Source organism: Pongo abelii, chromosome 23 (genome assembly GCF_028885655.2).
Source record: "Pongo abelii isolate AG06213 chromosome 23, NHGRI_mPonAbe1-v2.0_pri, whole genome shotgun sequence".
Taxonomy (NCBI): domain Eukaryota; kingdom Metazoa; phylum Chordata; class Mammalia; order Primates; family Hominidae; genus Pongo; species Pongo abelii.
In genome coordinates, this window is record NC_085929.1 from 44,453,215 (window position 1) to 44,472,060 (window position 18,846).

General features: G+C 56.8%; 1 protein-coding gene across 5 annotated transcripts in view; it reads left to right on the forward strand.

Moving 5' to 3' along the window:
* The window catches only part of MICALL1 (MICAL like 1), a 35,764-nt gene that overhangs the window by 12,300 nt on the left and 4,618 nt on the right, over positions 1-18,846 (forward strand). For 3 of the 5 annotated variants that reach the window (XM_024239870.3, XM_063723052.1, XM_024239872.3), the window contains exons 5-14: positions 684-826; positions 3,596-4,050; positions 6,569-6,626; positions 7,573-7,955; positions 9,311-9,726; positions 13,279-13,413; positions 14,048-14,174; positions 14,293-14,383; positions 14,534-14,607; positions 18,542-18,656. In XM_024239870.3, the coding sequence (XP_024095638.3) occupies positions 684-826; positions 3,596-4,050; positions 6,569-6,626; positions 7,573-7,955; positions 9,311-9,726; positions 13,279-13,413; positions 14,048-14,174; positions 14,293-14,383; positions 14,534-14,607; positions 18,542-18,656 (1,997 nt within the window). Of the gene's footprint in view, positions 1-683; positions 827-3,595; positions 4,051-6,568; positions 6,627-7,572; positions 7,956-8,865; positions 9,037-9,310; positions 9,727-13,278; positions 13,414-14,047; positions 14,175-14,292; positions 14,384-14,533; positions 14,608-18,541; positions 18,657-18,846 lie in introns of all 5 variants that reach the window. The other 2 variants (XM_054543419.2, XM_024239871.3) reach the window with 2 other exon arrangements.

The window sequence follows — 18,846 nt, forward strand, 5'->3', positions numbered from 1 at the left end:
AGGAGGTGACACCAGCCCTTCATATCTGGACAGCACCTTACGGTGTGTAAAGGGCCTTCCCCTCCTGCTCCCATCTGTTCCTTGCTGGAGGGAGCTAGCCCCAGGGTGGGTGCCCCATGAGGGTACATGGGGCCGAGGCTGGCAGGGGTTATACAGTTTCATTCTGCAGGTGGGACCCAAGCCCACACTCGAGCAGCTTGCTCAGGTTCACTGTGCTTGGATGTAGAGAAACTGGGATTTAAATCCATGGCAGTTCTAGGAGAGAACAGAAAAGGCAGCTGAGGTGGGCCTGGGAGGACAGGAACCCATCAGGGGGGCTCCCCAAAGGGGAGGAGGAGGGGGCAGGAGCCGCCAAGGGGAAGGGGCTGCACAGCCAGGAGCTGCCTTCCTTGGGGGAGGGAAGCCTCAGAAACCGGAAGTCAGGATTTTCGTGTTTCCACACTGGCTCAGTGACCTTGAACAAGGCTTTCCCCCCTTCCGGGCTTTGGCTTCCTCACCTGGGAGACAGTGGCAGCCTCCTGCCCTCTGCCCCTCCTGGGGACCTGATGAAGTCCATTTCCACCACGAAGCCTGGTGCACACTTGAGTGACGGTGGCCGTTGGAGGGAGGGAGAGGGCAGTGATGTGAACAGGATGGCTGGTGACCATGTCCCGCTCCCAACCTCCCCACCTCGTTCTCTGCAGGGTGAGGAGCTCTCCTCAGGCAGCCTGTCAGAGCAGGGCACCGGCCAGACCCCCAGCAGCATGTGCGCAGCCTGCCAGCAGCATGTGCACTTGGTGCAGCGCTACCTGGCTGACGGCAGGCTGTACCACCGCCACTGCTTCCGGTGAGTGGCCAGGGCCGCGTGTTACCCCCGAAACCAGGGAGGGGGCTACCGTGGGTTCAGTGCGCCAGGCACCTTGCCAGGCCCTTCACGCCAGAGCCCCTGGCTTATCCCCATTTTACTGATGAGCAAACCAAGGCTTAGTGAGGAGAAAGCACTCGCTCAGCCACATGATTCGAGACAGAAACAGGGCTAGATCACAGGGGTTTTCCTTCCAGCGCCTATGCTTTTTGAGGATAACTACTGGATGAGGAGGAAGGAGCACTTTAAAAGCCATGTGTACTTTAAAAGCCACTGAAAATTAGCCGGGCGTGGTGGTGCACACCTCTAATCCCAGCTACTCGAGAGGCTGAGGCAGGAGAATCACTCGAACCCGGGAGGCAGAGGTTACAGGAAGCTGAGATTGTGCTACTGCACTCCAGCCTGGGTGACAGAGTGAGACTCTGTCTCAAAAAAAAAAAGGCCATTGAAAAAAGAAAATGAAATATTTTAGCTTAAAAAAATTTTTTTTGGCCGGGTATGGTGGCTCACGCCTGTAATCCCAGCACTTTGGGAGGCCGAGACAGGTGGATCACCCTGAGGGCAGGAGTTTGAGACCAGCCTGATCAACATGGTGAAACCTCATCTCTACCAAAAATACAAAAATTAGCTGGGCGTGGTGGTGGGCACCTGTAATCCCGGCTAATTGGGAAGCTGAGGCAGGAATCGCTTGAAGCCGGGAGGTGGAGGTTGCAGTGAGCTGAGATCGCACCTTTGCACTCCAGCCTGGGCGACAGAATGAGACTGTCTCAAAAAAAAATTTTTTTTTCTTTAAGATGGGTCTACTATGTTGCCCAGGCTGGTCTCAACCTCCTGGGCTCAAGTGATCTTCCTGTCTTACCCTCCCAAGTAATCGGGACTACAGGCATGTGCTACCATGCCCTGCTTGAAGTTTTAAACAATTACATTAACAACTTGCTTTAAGTATATGGCTTCCAAGGAAAGCCAGATTTTGAGAGAGTGGTATAAGCAGCAAGGAAAGTAAAAAAACTTAGAAAATTCATGGAAACATTTTATATGTTTCAAAAATGAAACCAAAAGAGGAAATTGAACAGTCAAGGAAGCCGGGAGTGGCAGCACGCAGTTGATCTGGTTGAGTGTGCCCCTGAGTGGGGGGCAGCTGGTGCTGGAAACCTGGAACCTGACTGCAGAATTGGGGTGTCATGGGGAAAAATCTCGAGGAGGGAACAGACTCTACCAACACAGTCACATCTGGCTACCAGGGCAGTGTTTTAGAAACTTTTTACAGGCCGGAGCTGGGTGTGGTGGCTCATGCCTGTAATCCCAGCACTTTCGGAGGCTGATGTGGGAGGATCGCTTGAGGCCCAGAGTTTAAGATTAGCCTGGGCAACATAATGAGACTTCATCTCTACAAAAAAAAAAAAAAAAAAAAAAAAATTTGGCAGGGCGCAATGGCTCACGTCTGTAATCCCAGCACTTTGGGAGGCGAGGCGGGTGGAACACGAGGTCAGGAGATCGAAACCATCCTGGCTAACACAGTGAAACCCCGTCTCTACTAAAAATACAAAAAAAATTAGCCGGGCATGGTGGCGGGAGCCTGTAGTCCCAGCTACTCGGGAGGCTGAGGCAGGAGAATGGTGTGAGAGAATGGTGTGAGAACCTGGGAGGCGGAGCTTGCAGTGAGCCGAGATCGCGCCACTGCACTCAAGCCTGGGCGACAGAGTGAGACTCTGTCTCAAAAAAAAAAAAAAAATTAGCCAAGTGTAGTGGCATGCACCTGTAGTCTTAGGCACTTGGGAGGCTGAGGCAGGAGGATCACTTGAGCCCAGGAGTTTGAGGCTGCAGTGAGTTATGACTGCACTACTGCACTCCAACCTGGGTGACAGTGAGACCCTGCCTCAAAAATAAAAAGAAACTTTTTATAGTAACTCCTAGTAAAAAATACACTTGACACTGTGACTAGATGTAAATATTTACCTGAAATAAAACTGTGTAAGTAGAGGCACAGCTGGAGTAAGAGTTTCACAAAGCACTATTTGGCCTTTCTTGTATGATACAGTCTTACACATTGTATCTTATTCTATTTCATTAACAAAACACAGCCAGGAGCGGTGGCTCACACCTGTAATCCCAGCACTTTGGGAGGCCTACGCAGGTGGATCACTTGAGGTTGGGAGTTTGAGACCAGCCTGGCCGACTTGGTGAAACTCCGTCTCTACTAAAAATGCCAAAAAAAATTAGCCAGGTGTAGTGGCAGATGCCTGTAATCCCAGCTACTCGGAAGGCTGAGGCAGGAGAATCTCTTGAACCCGAGAGGTGGAGGTTGCAGTGAGCCGAGGTCGCACCATTGCACTCCAGCTGGGACAACAAGAGTGAGACTCCATCTCAAAAAAACAAAACAAAATGAAAACAAAACACAAAACACCACCTAATTGGGTAAAAACCACCGCTTTATTTTCCTGAGCCACTCCTGGATGCAGCCACTCACTGGATGCCACCTCTCAGGGGGACCTTTGCTTCTTCCTCTTGCAGCATAAACTGAAGGCATTTTTCACAATTTGTGTTGCTGATTTCGTGATTTTATTGTTCCACTATGCTTCTGACAGTTACTGTTTTCTTTATCCTCTGGGAAGTCTAGGGTATGGACCCTGGAGCTTGGCTGGCAGTTGGGAAGAGGGAAGGGAGGAGACAGCCCTGAGTGCGGCTGGAGGGGTAGCCAGTGCCTGGGCTGGGCTGCCTGGCTAAGTGAACCCATGTCCTGTCCCCTGCCAGGTGTCGGCGGTGCTCCAGCACCTTGCTCCCTGGGGCTTATGAGAATGGGCCCGAGGAGGGCACCTTTGTGTGTGCAGAACACTGTGCCAGGCTGGGCCCGGGGACACGGTCGGGGACCAGGCCTGGGCCCTTCTCACAGCCAAAGCAGCAGCACCAGCAGCAACTCGCAGAAGATGCCAAGGATGTTCCAGGAGGCGGCCCCAGCTCCAGTGCTCCTGCAGGGGCTGAGGCCGATGGACCCAAGGCCAGCCGTGAGGCCCGGCCCCAGATCCCTACCAAGCCCCGGGTTCCTGGCAAACCACAGGAGCTGGCCAGCCCCCCTGTGGGCCGCCCCACCCCTGCCCCCAGGAAGGCCTCCGAGAGCACCGCCCCAGCACCCCCCACGCCCCGGCCCCGCTCCAGTCTGCAGCAGGAGAACCTGGTGGAGCAGGCTGGCAGCAGCAGCCTGGTGAACGGTGAGCAGGGTACAGTCGGGGCAGGGGGCACTGGGTGGCAGTGCACTATCTATTGAAAAGTCTGTGCGTCTGGGAGTGTTGGTGGGCCCCTCTCCATCTGTGCCATTGTGTGCTGTGCTGTGTTGGGGCCTGCCTGTGTTTTTGAGGTTATTATATATTTATTTATTTTTTTTATTGTATTGTATTTTTTTTTTTTTTTTTGAGACGGAGTCTTGCTCTGTTGCCCAGGCTGGAGTGCAGTGGCACAATCTCGGCTCACTGCAAGCTCCACCTCCCAGGTTCACGCCGTTCCTCTGGCTCAGCCTCCCGAGTAGCTGGGACTACAGGCGCCCACCACCACGCCCGGCTAATTTTTTGTATTTTTAGTAGAGACGGGGTTTCACTGTGTAAGCCAGGATGGTCTTGATCTCCTGACCTCGTGATCCGCCCGCCTTGGCCTCCCAAAGTATTGGGATTACAGGCGTGAGCCACTGCGCCCAGCCTATTTTTTTTTTTTTTTTTGAGATGGAGTTTTGCTCTTGTCCCCCAGGCTGGAGTGCAGGGGCGCGACCTCAGCTCACTGCAACTTCCACCTCCCGGGTTCAAGCGATTCTCCTGCCTCAGCCTCCCGAGTAGCTGGGATTACAGGCATGCACCACCACGCCCGGCTAATTTTGTATTTTTTTTTTTTTTAAGTAGAGACGGGGTTTCTCCATGTTGGTCAGGCTGGTCTTGAACTCCCTACCTCAGGTGATCTGCCTGCCTCGGCCTCCCAAAATGCTGGGATTACAGGCGTGAGCCACTGTGCCCGGCCTATTATTATTATTTTTGAGATGGAATCCCACTCTGTCACCCAGGCTGGAGTGCAGTGGTGCGATCTCGGCTCACTGCAACCTCTGCCTCCCGGGTTCAATCAATTATCCTGCCTCAGCCTCTTGAGTAGCTGGGATTACAGGCTACCACAGCCTGGCTAATTTTTGTATTTTTAGTAAAGATGAGGTTTCACCATGTTGGCCAGGCTGGTCTTGAACTCCTGACCTCAGGTGATCTGCCCACCTCAGCCTCTCAAAGTGCTGGGAGTACAGGCATGAGCCACTGTGCCGGGCTCTTACTTTTTTTTTTGAGACGGAATCTCACTCTGTCATCCAGGCTGGAGTGCAATGGCACGATCTCGGCTCACTGCAACCTCTGCCTTCCAGGTTCAAGCGATTCTCCTGCCTCAGCCTCCCAAGTAGCTGGGACTACAGGTGCACACCACTATGTCTGGCTAATTTTTGTATTTTTGGGTAGAGATGGGTTTTCACCAGTTGGCCAGGCTGGTCTCGAACTCCTGGCTTCAGGTGATCTGCCTGCCTTGGCCTCCCAAAGTGCTGGGATTAAGGCGTGAGCCACCGTGCCTGGCCTGTTTCTGAGGATATTAATTCCTGCCACAAATGCCGAGTTCCTGCAGCCTCTGCCGTGCTCTGTTCTCCATGCTGGGACGGTGCAAACGAAACAGACCCAGGCCCCGCCCCTACGCTGCCTCCCTCTGCATGCGCTCTTTTGCATCTGTTCTTGCGGGCTTTAGTTTCAGGGTGTGTAGTAAGTGCCACTCTGCATGTGCCCGTGTGTCCTCAAGCTCTCTGGGACTCTGCACATTGGTATCCTTCCTGTGTGTCCTGGCCCATCCACAGGCACACTGCAGGTGACCTCCATGCCCAGCCTCTATGCTTGTCTATGTCTAGAAGGGGAGAGCTCAGGGGCTTGGGGGAGAGCAGAGGGGTCAGGTGGGCCCCGGAGCCAGTGTGAGCTGCAGTGGAGACCCCTGGCCCATTCTGTGGGTGCATTCTCCCCCAACCCCACATCGTGGAATTCTCCCAGATGACCTCCCCGGGTTTCTGTGAGCTTGTAGGATTGAGACTCCTTGTATAAGGCTGCTGGGCAGCCCTTATCATTCCATTAGGGAAGGCATTGGTGATGGGGAGAGAGACTCCCAGGGTCACCCTGCGACTTGCACCAGAACATTCTATTTGTTCAGCTCTCGTGGAGGCTGGATCTGAGCTGACCGCTGGGGACACAGAATACTGTTCAGGCCTATCTGTGCCCTCAGGGTGCTCCCAGCGTTGAGGTGGAGACAGGCACAGATGCAAGGGTTTCAGTGGATTGTGGAAGTCTTGCTAAGTTGGAAGGAGGGGAGCAGGGGCTGCTGTGGGATTCACAGAGGACACTTGGGAGTCCAGGACTTCCAGGAGGAGGTGGCTCCCAGGCTGAGTTGAGATGATGTTTTCTGCCCACATTTGGGGGGGGGGGGGTTGTCTGAGGGGATTTGGGTTTCTTCTCAAATGAAATGCAAACGGGGTCTCAGGTGGCCTGGCCTTGACCCCTGACTGTTCTCAGCCACCTGGGTGCTTATCTAATCTCCATGGGCTGGGCTGGGGAGGTGCGAGGGTGCCAGGAGGAAGGTGGGGCGCTTCTGGGGAGGCAGGTGCTGTGGCTGGCTCCCTGGGTGCCCACCTCCTGCTGCCCATGAAGGCCTGGCTCACTCTCCTTTCCCATCTAGGAAGACTGCACGAACCGCCTGTCCCCAAGCCGAGGGGGACACCGAAGCCATCCGAGGGGTATGTCGATCCCTGAGGGGCTTTCCTGCTTTGCAGGCCCTGGTGGTGGGAATCGGGGTACTTTGGGGCCGGGTAGGGAGAGAGGCTTCCTGTGAATGGGCAGGGCAGGGCTCAGGAGGGGAAGGAGAGCTGGGCCCACAACCTGTCTCCTGAGGCTCACTCCGGGATTCCTGCGGCCAGCGCCTGGCCCCCTCCCCAGGTCCCTGCTCCTGTGGGCAGTGCTTGGTGCAGGCAGCCACCTCTGGTACCCGTCGCCTCTCCAGGCTCCTTTGCCCTGTAACGTGGGAGGCCGAGGCTTGATTACAGAGTTGATTTGAGGCTTAGCAGCAGAGTATAGAAAGACCTGGAAAAGCTCAACTGTAGTACCAGTCCCTCAGGTCCTGCAGCACGGGACCCTGCTTCACGTGGAGGACATCTACTTCAGCTGTTATTTGGGGGCCATGCTTCCCCCATGTGGTCGATCTGTAGGGAGGCAGGTGGGCCATGGCTGTGCCAGTTGTTAACATTTACTGAGTCCCTGGCACTCAGCAGGTGCCCCAGTGTCCCGCCCAGTGCTGGACTCCGTAGCTCACTGCATCCTTACACCAACCCTGTGAGGCAAGGATTATTAAGGTCCCCATTGAGCGGAAAGAGAGACTAATGCAGAGAGAGGGCAGGTGACTTTCCCAGGTTACATGGATTGTAGATGGCAGAGCCCCTCGTCGATCCTTTTCCTGGGCTGGGTTAACAGCAGCTCTGTGACTTGAAGGTTCACATTCTCTGGGCCTCAAGGGCTATGACTCTAACAGTCCATTTCAGACTGGCCCCATGGGGCTGGGGCTGGGAGAAGGGAAACAGCCGTTTCTCATCCACCCCCTTTGAAGTGGAGTCAAAACTGTCTAGAGAGAGAAGGAAGCTGACCCATTGCCTCTGGTAATGGTTTCTGCTGCCTCCCTCCTCCCTCCAGGACACCAGCCCCCAGGAAGGACCCCCCATGGATCACGCTGGTGCAGGCAGAACCAAAGAAGAAGCCAGCCCCACTTCCCCCAAGCAGCAGCCTGGGGCCACCAAGCCAGGACGGCAGGCAGGTGGAGAATGGAGGCACCGAGGAGGTGGCCCAGCCGAGCCCAGCGGCCAGCCTGGAGTCCAAACCCTATAACCCCTTTGAGGAGGAGGAGGAGGACAAGGAGGAAGAGGCTCCAGCTGCACCCAGCCTGGCCACCAGCCCTGCCCTGGGCCACCCGGAGTCCACACCCAAGTCCCTGCACCCCTGGTATGGCATCACCCCTACCAGCAGCCCCAAGTCAAAGAAGCGCCCTGCCCCGCGTGCACCCAGCGCGTCCCCACTGGGTGAGTGCCTTTCCTGGAGCTTTCCTGACAGTCGGAACTCGGGGGTGGGGCCCGGGCCTGGGGAGGGAGTGTGGTGAGGCAGAGCCTCCCAGGCCAGGCACCACGTGTTTCATGGGCGACTTCTCATTTAATCCTAGAGCAAACCTGTGAGTAGGTATCGTCACTTCCACTTTGCAGGTGAGGAGACTGAGGCACAGAGAGGCTAAGTAGTTTGCCTAAAGCCTCTCAGTGCTTAAGCGGTAGAGGCAGGATTTGAACCTGCAGAGTCTGGCCCGAGTTCATCTCTTCACCCTCCCTGTCGTGCTCGTTAAACGTGCTGTCTAGTGATGTGCTCAGTGCAGCGAGGGGCTCATGGAAAGGAGGGGTTTGCTTGAATGCTGCCTAACTCTGTCACTGTCGCTGCAGTTCCTGAGCGACCTGGGCTCTCACCTGGCCATGTGTGACCAGGTGTAATGACTCTGACTGTCCCTGTCTGTCTGTAGTCCTCCATGTGACGTGGTGGCTAAGCTCCAGGCTGCTGGGCCTCCTCCGCCCAGTGCTTCCCCCCTCACCCAGGAACGCTGGAGTTTTTGGCCCTCACCTTCTCCCAGTCTTCTGATACCCTGAGCTGGGTTTTTGGCCCTAACCTTCACCATGGCTGGGTCTGGCCGCCTCTGAGAGTTCCATGGGACCCCCTCTCACAGTGGGGCAAGAGCATGCCAGAGCTGGCAGAGGCAGGTGCTCAGGGGGTCTGAGTGGAGCCCTGGGACCCCAGCTGAGGCTGGCCTGTCTGCATGGAAGTGGTGGGCAGCTTCAGGGGACAGCAGAGGAACATGAGCTCTGGAGTCAGATACAGTGGATTCAATCCCAGCCCGTGCTGGGGCGAGCGCCCTCTCCTCTCTAAGCCTGTTGCCTCATCTGGAAAATGCAGATAATGTGTTTGGAAGCATCATATCCGTCAGCCACGAGGAGATAAATTGGTGCCCGGCAGTGCCTGTCCCAGAGCTGGTGGCTGCGAGGGCTGTGTGCTCCTCCCCCCTGCCTCCGCACTGCAGATCAGGGGCAGAGGAGGGGCCGCCTCTCTTCCTCTGGCATTCCCAAGGTGGTTTTGCTGTGGGTGCCCTCATGGGGGCTATGGGGAGTGTGGGGAAGTGGAGGCAGCAGGCAGAACGCAAGGCGGGCGGGGTGGCTGGATGCACCTCATGGCTTCCATCCTGCCGGGCGTTTGCTGTTCCCTGGGCCTTGGCCCTGTCTCGATGTGGAGGGCTTGGGTTTCCAGGGCTGCCTGCGGCTCTGTTGAGAGTGGAGCCGGGAGGTGGGGCTGGAAGCCCTTGTGGTGCTCCCCTTGTGAGGTGTCCTGGTGCTCATCCGCACAGCTCTCCACGCCTCCCGCCTCTCGCACTCGGAGCCGCCCTCGGCCACACCATCGCCAGCACTCAGCGTGGAGAGCCTGTCATCCGAGAGCTCCAGCCAGACTGCAGGTGGGGAGCTTCTGGAGCCGCCAGCTGTGCCCAAGAGCTCCTCAGAGCCTGCTGTCCATGCCCCTGGTACCCCTGGAAACCCTGTCAGCCTCTCTACCAACTCCTCCCTGGCCTCCTCTGGGGAACTAGTGGAGCCTAGAGTGGAACAAATGCCTCAAGCCAGCCCTGGCCTTGCCCCCAGGACCAGGGGCAGCTCAGGTCCCCAGCCAGCCAAGCCCTGCAGTGGCGCCACCCCCACGCCTCTCTTGTTGGTTGGAGACAGGAGCCCGGTGCCTTCCCCTGGAAGCTCGTCCCCACAGCTCCAGGTAAAGGTGAGTGCCCCCTCACCCTCACTAAAAGTGACATCCTCTCTAGTGGATGCAGATCTGGTCTCAGGACAGAAATGTCCAGGGCCTTTTCTTAATTTTTTTGAGACGGAGTCTCTCTCTCACCCAGGCTGGAGTGCAGTGGTGCGATCTTGGCTCACTGCAAGCTCCACCTCCTGGGTTCACGCCATTCTCCTGCCTCAGCCTCCCAAGTAGCTGGGACTACAGGTGCCCGCCACCACGCCCGACTAATTTTTTGTATTTTTAGTAGAGTCGGGGTTTCACCCCATTAGCCAGGATGGTCTCGATCTCCTGACCTCGTGATCCACCCGCCTCAGCCTCCCAAAGTGCTGGGATTACAGGCGTGAGCCACCACGCTCGGCCTTCTTTTTTTTTTTTTTGAGACGGAGTCTCGCTCTGTGGCCCAGGCTGGAGCGCAGTGGTGCGATCTCGGCTCTCTGCAAGCTCCACCTCCCGGGTTCACACCATTCTCCTGCCTCAGCCTCCCGAGTAGCTGGGACTACAGGTGCCCGCCACCACGCCCGGCTGATTTTTTGTATTTTTAGCAGAGACGGGGTTTCACCGTGTTAGCCAGGATGGTCTCAATCTCCTGACCTCATGATCCGCCCGCCTTGGCCTCCCGAAGTGCTAGGATTACAGGCGTGAACCACCACGCCCGGCCGTCTAGGGCCTTTTCTATCTTTACTGGCCTCTGACTTCCTGAGTGGCCTTGGCCAGTCTATCTACCCATTACCCACTCTGTCTGTTGAGGTACAAACCCATCTGTCCGTGCTTCCATCCATCTTCCAGAGCTCCCATCTATCTATCCACCTGTCCACAAACATAGCCTCCCAGGTCTTATGTATCAGGGCCCCTGTTTGCCTCCCATCCCCTCCACTGGCCTATTTGGGTTCCACTCACCAGCGACCAGTCATCCCGTATTGTCTGTCCGCTCTTCCATTCACTCAGGCTCTACTGATGCCAGACCCTGGGCAGAGTTGTATTAAAACCCTATCCTGGCCGGGTGCGGTGGCTCACACCTGTAATCCCAGCACTTTAGGAGGCTGAGGCAGGCAGGTCACTTGAGGATAGGAGTTTGAGACCAGCCTGGCCAACATGGTGAAACCCCATCTCTACTAAAAATACAAAAATTAGCCAGGTGTGGTGGCGGGTGCCTGTAATTCTGGCTACTCGGGAGGCTGAGGCAGGAGAATTGCTTGAACCCGGGAGGTGGAGGTTGTGGTGAGCTGAGATGGCTTCCGTTGTGTGCCATGAGGGGTGTTTACCGAGGAGAGCAGATGTGGCCCTATCCTGTCCTCCTGCTCTCTTGCTGGGCTCTGTCTTTTCTCAGGTGACATAGGCGTGGGGAGTGTCTGGCTGGGCACCCATCCAGGCTGCTCCTGTTCCAGATATGCTGTGTGCTCACCTATTTCTCAGCCCCATACTGAAAACCTGGGGATTACCTGGGCTCAGTACTTTCCTCCGGGCACCCAGTTCATGAGGGGCCTCTCTTGCAGCCACAGCGCCTTTGGATGGCCCAATGCTCTGCAGGCCTCTGAGCTCCCAAGGCTCATCTGGCCCCAGGTAGAGGGTGGCAGGACAGCCTTTGTGGGGCAGCTGAAGTTGTGGCCTGACCCTGCCCATGTGCCTCAGGCATCATTGAACCTTCCCTGGCCTCAGCAAGAGCCTCTTGGGCATTGATTCTGGCTTTGCCTCCCACCTGCTGTGTGTCCTTGAGCAGGCCCCATCCTCCTCTGGGCCTCGGGCTCCCACAGATGGTGAGGGGCTGGCGGCACCAAGTGTCTTGAGTGCTCAAAAGACCCCTGGCTCCTTGGTGGTGGAGGGCATGGTGGTGGGTCACCTTCGGATTCTTGTGTTTCGTATCCTGGGCTGTGTGAAGATTGGTCTGAAGTTTTGGGGCTGAGGAAAGGCTGAAAACCTTTGAGGGGCTCGCTCAGGGGCTTTGGGCTGCTTGGTTCTGCTGGCCCCTCTGGGTGTGTTAGAGGGAGGGGGCAGAACCCCAGGTGCACTTGCTTGGGGGAACCCCTGTCCCACTGTCACCCCAGGATTAGGGGAGACTTTCAGAGGCAGTGGGGGCCTTGGGGTGCCACCCTGGGTCATTGGGTGGGTGCTGCCCTGTGGGAGCCAAGCCCTGGCTCCTTGCTGTGCCCAGACTTGGGCCCCGGCACCCTCCCTGCTTCAGAAACCCCAGAGCAGCTCCCACCCCGAGAGCCTCTCTCCCTGGGCTGGCACAGGCCTCCCCCTGCTCCGCAACTGCCGAGGGAAAACTGGGTCAGTGCTTCTTGGAGCATCCCAGGTCTCAGGTGAGGCCTTTGTAAGGGGCTCACAGTGACGTCTGTTTCCGATGAGCTGGGAAGAGTGATTGGGAAATAGTGACGTTGCCCATGTGGTGGGCAGGGCCTTGCTGTGCCCCAGCGGTGGGGCTGCCCTGGCCTGTGCTGGCCTCAGAGAGGGCAGGGGTCTCCCCAGAGGCACGGAAGGATGCAGAGCCTGGGCTCTGGGTGTGTGGGTACTGGGCTGTGCAGCAGAGGATGAGATCTTTCTCTGGGAGGGAGGGAGGTACCCTCTGACTCCATCTGCTGGTCAAGCACTTCCTGGCTGGGTGACCCTGGGTGAGGAACTTCACCTCTCTGAGCCTCAGAGTCCCTACTGGGGAGAGGGTGGTTATGAGGCCCGAATGAACTATCATAGCTCTGTCTTGCCCTAAACCCAATGCCATTCTGTGCCTCTAGGGAAACCCCTGCCCTCTCTGAGGCTAGCACAGCTGGGCACCACCATCACTGGGGCACAGTAGGGTACTGCCTGCCACATGGGCAGGGTTCTAACCACTACCCCTCAATGCTAGGTGGCTGCCCAGGCCCTGAAACAGACAGATTCTCATCGCAGTTTGGGCTCATGGGAAGTGTGTGGCCGTGAGCAAATGACTTGACCTCTCTGAACTTGAGTTTACTCAGCTGTGAAATGGGCATTGTAATATCCACTTGGCAGAGTGGTTGGGAGAATTAAACAAGAATGTATAAAAAGGCCAGGTGTGGTAATCCCAGCACTTTGGAAGGCCAAGGCAGGAGGATCACTTGAGCCCAGGAGTTTGAGACCAGCCTGGGCAACAAAGTGAGACCCTGTCTTTACAAAAAAAAAAAAAAAAAAATTAGCCAGGCATGGTGGTGCGAGCCTATAGTCCCAGCTTCTCGAGAGGCTGAGCTGGGAGGATTGCTTGAGCCCCAGGAGGCTGAGGCTGCAGTGGAGCCGTGGTTATGCCATAGCTGCACACCAGCCTGGTGACAGAGTGAGACTGTCTCCAAAAAGTGTAAAAAGTATCCAGTGCAGTAACTGACACATGGGAAGAGCTCTGGAAATGGAAATGTTTGTTGAATGACTGAGTGCATCAGAGATGGAATTCGAGGAGACTGTCTCTTTGCCTGGGTCCTGCTGGCACTGGAGTGCTGGCCTGCTTTCCATGTTCCCAAATATGAGGCTGCTGGGGTCTCACGTGCCCTCTTCCCAGGCTCACCCTCTGTCACGTCTCCTTCCTTTTAGTCCTCCTGCAAGGAGAATCCTTTTAACCGGAAGCCATCGCCTGCAGCGTCCCCAGCCACAAAGAAGGCCACCAAGGGATCCAAGCCAGTGAGGCCACCTGCCCCTGGACACGGCTTTCCACTCATCAAACGCAAGGTACCAGCTGGGAGCCCCCTGAGACCAGGCTGGCCTGGGCTGGCACCCCCAACTCTGCAGCTGCAGGCTTCCCCTGGGACTCTAGGAAGGCTGGCTGGCTGGGCAGCTGGCCTCAGATGCTCAAGAGAGCACTCTTGGGCGGCCCAACTGGAAGGTCTAACTTGCAGCCCAGAGGGATTTGGAGCAGATCAGCCCTTCACCACCAAAAGCAGTGGGTGGTGCGTTTAATTTGTTACTAACAAGTTCAAGTATCAAGCACTCATGATATACTGCTACTTAAGCTGATTAGAGTGTTCTCAAGTTTATCTCTGTAACAAGGTCACTCTCACTGACATTGTGATAGCCTTTCTGGAGTGGCAGACAGGAGGCGTTTCTGTGAAGGGCAGGGAGTCATGCCACCTTCTGGAGTGTCTATTGGTGCTGGGACCAGTGGCATGCAGGGTTGTGGCTGTCCCCACACTGGCCCCTTCCCCACTGGGACCCTGCCTTCTTACCATGCTGGGGTGGGGGGCAGGGCCCAGGCCCTGGAGCCACCAGTGGCCAATGCTGGCCAGAGAAGAGGGCAAGGCTCCTGGCAGCAACCAGGCAGGGGAGGGCTCAGCTGGCCGTCAGGTGACCAGGCGCTGTTGGGCAGGTCCAGGCTGACCAGTACATCCCTGAGGAGGACATCCACGGAGAGATGGACACCATTGAGCGCCGGCTGGATGCCCTGGAGCACCGTGGGGTGCTGCTGGAGGAGAAGCTGCGTGGCGGCCTGAATGGTGCGGGAGCGGCTGGGAGGGCCTGTTGGGTGGGACTGGGGGCAGGAGCCTCTATTCCCCGGGGAACTGAGCCAGGCATGGCAGCCAGCCCTGGCCTCAGTGGGTATCTGGCTTCCAGAGGGCCGTGAGGATGACATGCTGGTGGACTGGTTCAAGCTCATCCACGAGAAGCACCTACTGGTGCGGCGAGAGTCCGAGCTCATCTATGTGTGAGTCCCCCCGCCCGGGGCATCCCTCCCTGGAATCCGTAGAGCTTAGAATGGAGAACCCTTACCCTCTTCCCTCATCAGTAATAGCGCAGGGCAGGGCAGCTGGGGCTCGGGCAGAATTGTTAAGAGTCACCTTATTCCCACCCCTAGCTTCAAGCAGCAGAACCTGGAGCAGCGCCAGGCTGATGTCGAGTACGAGCTCCGGTGCCTCCTCAATAAGCCAGGTGAGTGCAGCCACTGGCACTCCCCTGGCAACTGCCCTGGGGCCTGGTGACACGGAGGAGTGGGGGAGCGGGCGGACAAAACCCCAGTGGGATGCACAGGCAGACTGGGGACAGGGCCAGAGGAGGAGGCGCGGGGCAGGGCTGTCTGGGTCACCCCCGAGGATGGGAGAGACTATAACAGGCAGTAAGCTGGCTGGGGCTGTGGTAGGAAAAGGAACCGCACAGACAGTGTAGGGTATGGACGTCCGTGGTACCAGGGATGACAGGCTGTCAGTGAATGAAGATCAGGCCCAGGACCAGCCCGGCCTGATTTGTGCGTGGGTCAGACTGTTCCTTCTTCTGCCACTAGCTTGCTCTGTGACCTTGGGCAGGATTCTTAGCCTCACTGAGCCTCAGTGGCTTCACATGTAAGACGGGAATGAAGGTCCCCACCTCCTCGGGTGTTCTTGGGACCAGGAGACAGTGGACGTGGACTCTGTACCCTCTGAGGGGCTGATGGCTGACGGTTACCATGTGGCTGAGTTGGGGTTTGGTGAGGAGGGCTCCTCACACGCCCTGTGATGGTGGAATGCAGTGAACCGCAGCTGCAGGCAGAGACCCCAGGACAATGGAAATTCCAGAGTTGGGAGCCACGGCTTTTGACCACTTTCTTATGGCTCAGGCATGATGCCAGCCCTGGGCAAGGGCCATCTTGACAGATGGGAAGTGGAGGGCCAGAGAGGTCAAGGGACTTGGCTGTTGGTGACAGGGCTGGGCTTCCATCCATGTCTCTGATCTGGGACTGTCCCTGCACACACAGCCCCTCCAGACTGTGGGGATGGTGGCAGGGGAACTGTCTACTGACTGGGGAATTTGGGAGGCTGGAGTGTCCCAGGGGAAGCCACAGAATGTCCCCAGGCTTCTGCTGTCTTGTGTGAGTCACTCCCAACTCTCCAGGAGGCTGGGGCGCGGCCAACACTCAGAGCCACAGCGGCGCCCTGTGGCCAGAGCGGGCACGGCTCCTCTGCCTCCCTGGCTAGCCCGGCCCCGGGGCTTACTGTGGCTTTTCCAGCCCCTGTGTGGTAGCTGTGCGTCCTGGGCTTGTCAGCCTGTCCTGGATGTTGCTTTTGGAAGTTGAGGCTGGTGTATGAGGCCCCGAGTACAATACACCATGAGGGCCATTGCTTGGGGGCATAAGGCTGCTAGGTTCAAATACCAGCTCCACCTTCACTGTGTGACACTGGTCAAAGATTTCATGTCCCTGAGTCTCAGTTTCCCCACGTGTAGACTGGGGACATAACTTACCCAGGCCCCAGGTATGGAAAATGGCAAAGTGGGATTCAAACTTGGGTGGTGACTTGGAGGCGCTGCTCTGTCCCCAGAACCAGGTTGGGCCACCTGCTCCTCAATTTTGGCAAGGTGAGGCCATAGGGGAAAGGGGCAGTGGCTGAGGGGGCTTCAGGATATTTATTTATTTATTTTGGGGGGGGTATTTATTTATTTATTTATTTATTTTTTTTGAGAAGGAGTCTCTGTCGCCCAGGCTGGAGTGCAGTGGCGTGATCTCGGCTCACTGCAAGCTCTGCCTCCCAGGTTCACACCATTCTCCTGCCTGAGCCTCCCGAGTAACTGGGTATACAGGCGCCCGCCACCAAGCCCGGCTAATTTTTTGTGTTTTTAGTAGAGACGGGGTTTCACCATGTTAGCCAGGATGGTCTTGATCTCCTGACCTTGTGATCCACCCGCCTTGGCCTCACAAAGTGCTGGGATTACAGGCGTGAGCCACTGCGCCCGGCCCTATTTATTTTTTTATTTTTTTATTTTTTGAGACGGAGTCTCACTCTGTTGCCCAGGCTGGAGGGCAGTGGCATAAACTCGGCTCACTGCAAGCTCCGCCTTCCCAGGTTCACACCATTCTCCTGCCTCAGCCTCCCTAGTAGCTGGGACTACAGGCGCCTGCCACCCCGCCCCGCTAATTGTTTGTATTTTTAGTAGAGACGAGGTTTCACCATGTTAGCCAGGACGGTCTCAATCTCCTGACCTCGTGATCCGCCCGCCTCAGCCTCCCAAAGTGCTAGGATTACAGGCGTGAGCCACTGCGCCCAGCCCCAGCCCTATTTGTTATTATTATTATTATTTTTTTTTTTTGAGTCGGAGTCTCGCTCTGTCGCCTAGGCTGGAGTGCAGTGGCACGATCTTGGCTCACTGCACGCTCCACCTCCTGGGTTTACGCCATTCTCCTGCCTCAGCCTCCCGTGTAGCTGGGACTACAGGCGCCTGCCACCACACCCGGCTAATTTTTTGTACTTTTAGTAGAGACGAGGTTTCATCGTGTTAGCCAGGATGGTCTTGATCTCCTGACCTCGTTATCCGCCCACCTCGGCCTCCCAAAGTGCTGAGATTACAGGCGTGAGCCACCGCACCTGGCCTATTATTTTTTTGAGATGGAGTGTCACTATGACATCCAGGCTGAAGTGCAATGGCGTGAACTCAGCTCACTGCAACCTCTGCCTCCCAGGTTCAAGTGATTCTCCTGCCTCAGCCTCCCCAGTAGCTGGGATTACAGGCGCCCACCACCACGCTTGGCTAAGGATATTTACTTTTTTTTTTTTTTTTTTTTTGAGACAGAGTCTCGCTCTGTTGCCCAGGCTGGAGTGCAGTGGCGTGATCTGAGCTCACTGCAACCTCCACCTCCCGGCTTCAAGCAATTCTCCTGCCTCAGCCTCCCTAGTAGCTGGGATTTCAGGTGTGCGCCACCACACCCGGCTAATTTTTGTATGTTTAGTAGAGACGAGGTTTCACCATTTGGCCAGGCTGGTCTCGAACTCCTGACCTCCGGTGATCCACCTGCTTCGGCCTCCCAAAGTGCTGGGATTACAGCCGTGAGCCACCGGGCCCGGCCTAGGATATTTATTTGAAGGCAGGGAAGCCTGTGGCGGTAGATGTTGTGGAGGGAAGGCCAAGTGTGGGCACTCATCCCTGGAGCCTGCAGGCTGGGGGAGGGGGAAATACTAGGGCCCCAGTGGGCACCTGGGGGTTGTCCTGTGGGTTGGCTGGGGCCTTGAGAGGAAAGGAGGCCGGAGGGGCAGCAGGTGTGCCCAGCTTCAGGGGAGCCTCCTGCTGGGCTCCCTGCCCCCAGCATCCCTTCTAGTCTACCTTCCTCCACAGCCTTGGATAAATGTCCCAGTATGTCACTTGGGTCGAGTTGCTTCTCCTGCTGGAGGATCCCTGGGGTTCCCTGTTGTCTCCTCGCCCCTGCCCCACCCTGTCCCTCCTGAATCTTGCCTCCTGCCAGAAGCCACCTAGTGAACATTTGTTGAATGGATGAATAAACATGAGCATGAGACCCTTGGTGCCGCCCTGTTCTTGCAGCAGGTGCTGTGCTGGCCCTGCTGGGGCCCCTTGCAGGGCTCTTTGGTAGGCAGCCTGGTGTCCTTGGTCTCTTCTGTTACAACCTTCTTTTCCCTAAGAACTTGTAAGCCCTGGCCGGGCGCGGTGGCTCACGCCTGTAATCCCAGCGCTTTGGGAGGCCGAGACGGGTGGATCATGAGGTCAGGAGATCGAGACCATCCAGGCCAACATGGTGAAACCCTATCTCTATTAAAAATACAAAAAATTAGCCAGGCGTGGTGGCGGGCGCCTGTAGTCCCAGCTACTGGGGAGGCTGAGGCAGGAGAATGGCATGAACCCGGGAGGCAGAGCTTGCAGTTAGCTGAGATCACACCACTGCACTCCAGCCTGGGCGACAGAGCAAGACTCTGTCTCAAAAAAAAAAAAAAAAAAAAAAGAACTTGTAAGCCCCACCTATCGGGGCCCTTCCTTTCTGCACTCTTAGTTTCTAGCATGGTATTTAGCATGGGGCTGGCCTGCCGCACTTAGGCAGTGGCTCCTGGCGGCCTGGGGAGGAAGAGGGCTTTTCTACTAATCATGCCCCCTAACTTTTCTCCCTGGGCAGAAAAGGACTGGACGGAGGAGGACAGGGCCCGGGAGAAGGTGCTGATGCAGGAGCTTGTGACCCTCATTGAGCAGCGCAACGCTATCATCAACTGCCTGGATGAGGACCGGCAGAGGTGACATGGCCAGGGGTGGGGGCTCCTGGGGGCAGGGCCAGAGCAGGTCAGGCTCTGGGCCCCATGGGTGGGGCAGCTCCCTGGAGAGCCAAAGACACAGTCCACGCCTCAGGCTGGGCCAGCCCTGCCCTCCTACCAGCGATCCCAGTGCACCGTTGCTCAGCCCTGTGTGGACAGAGAGGGGCATCTG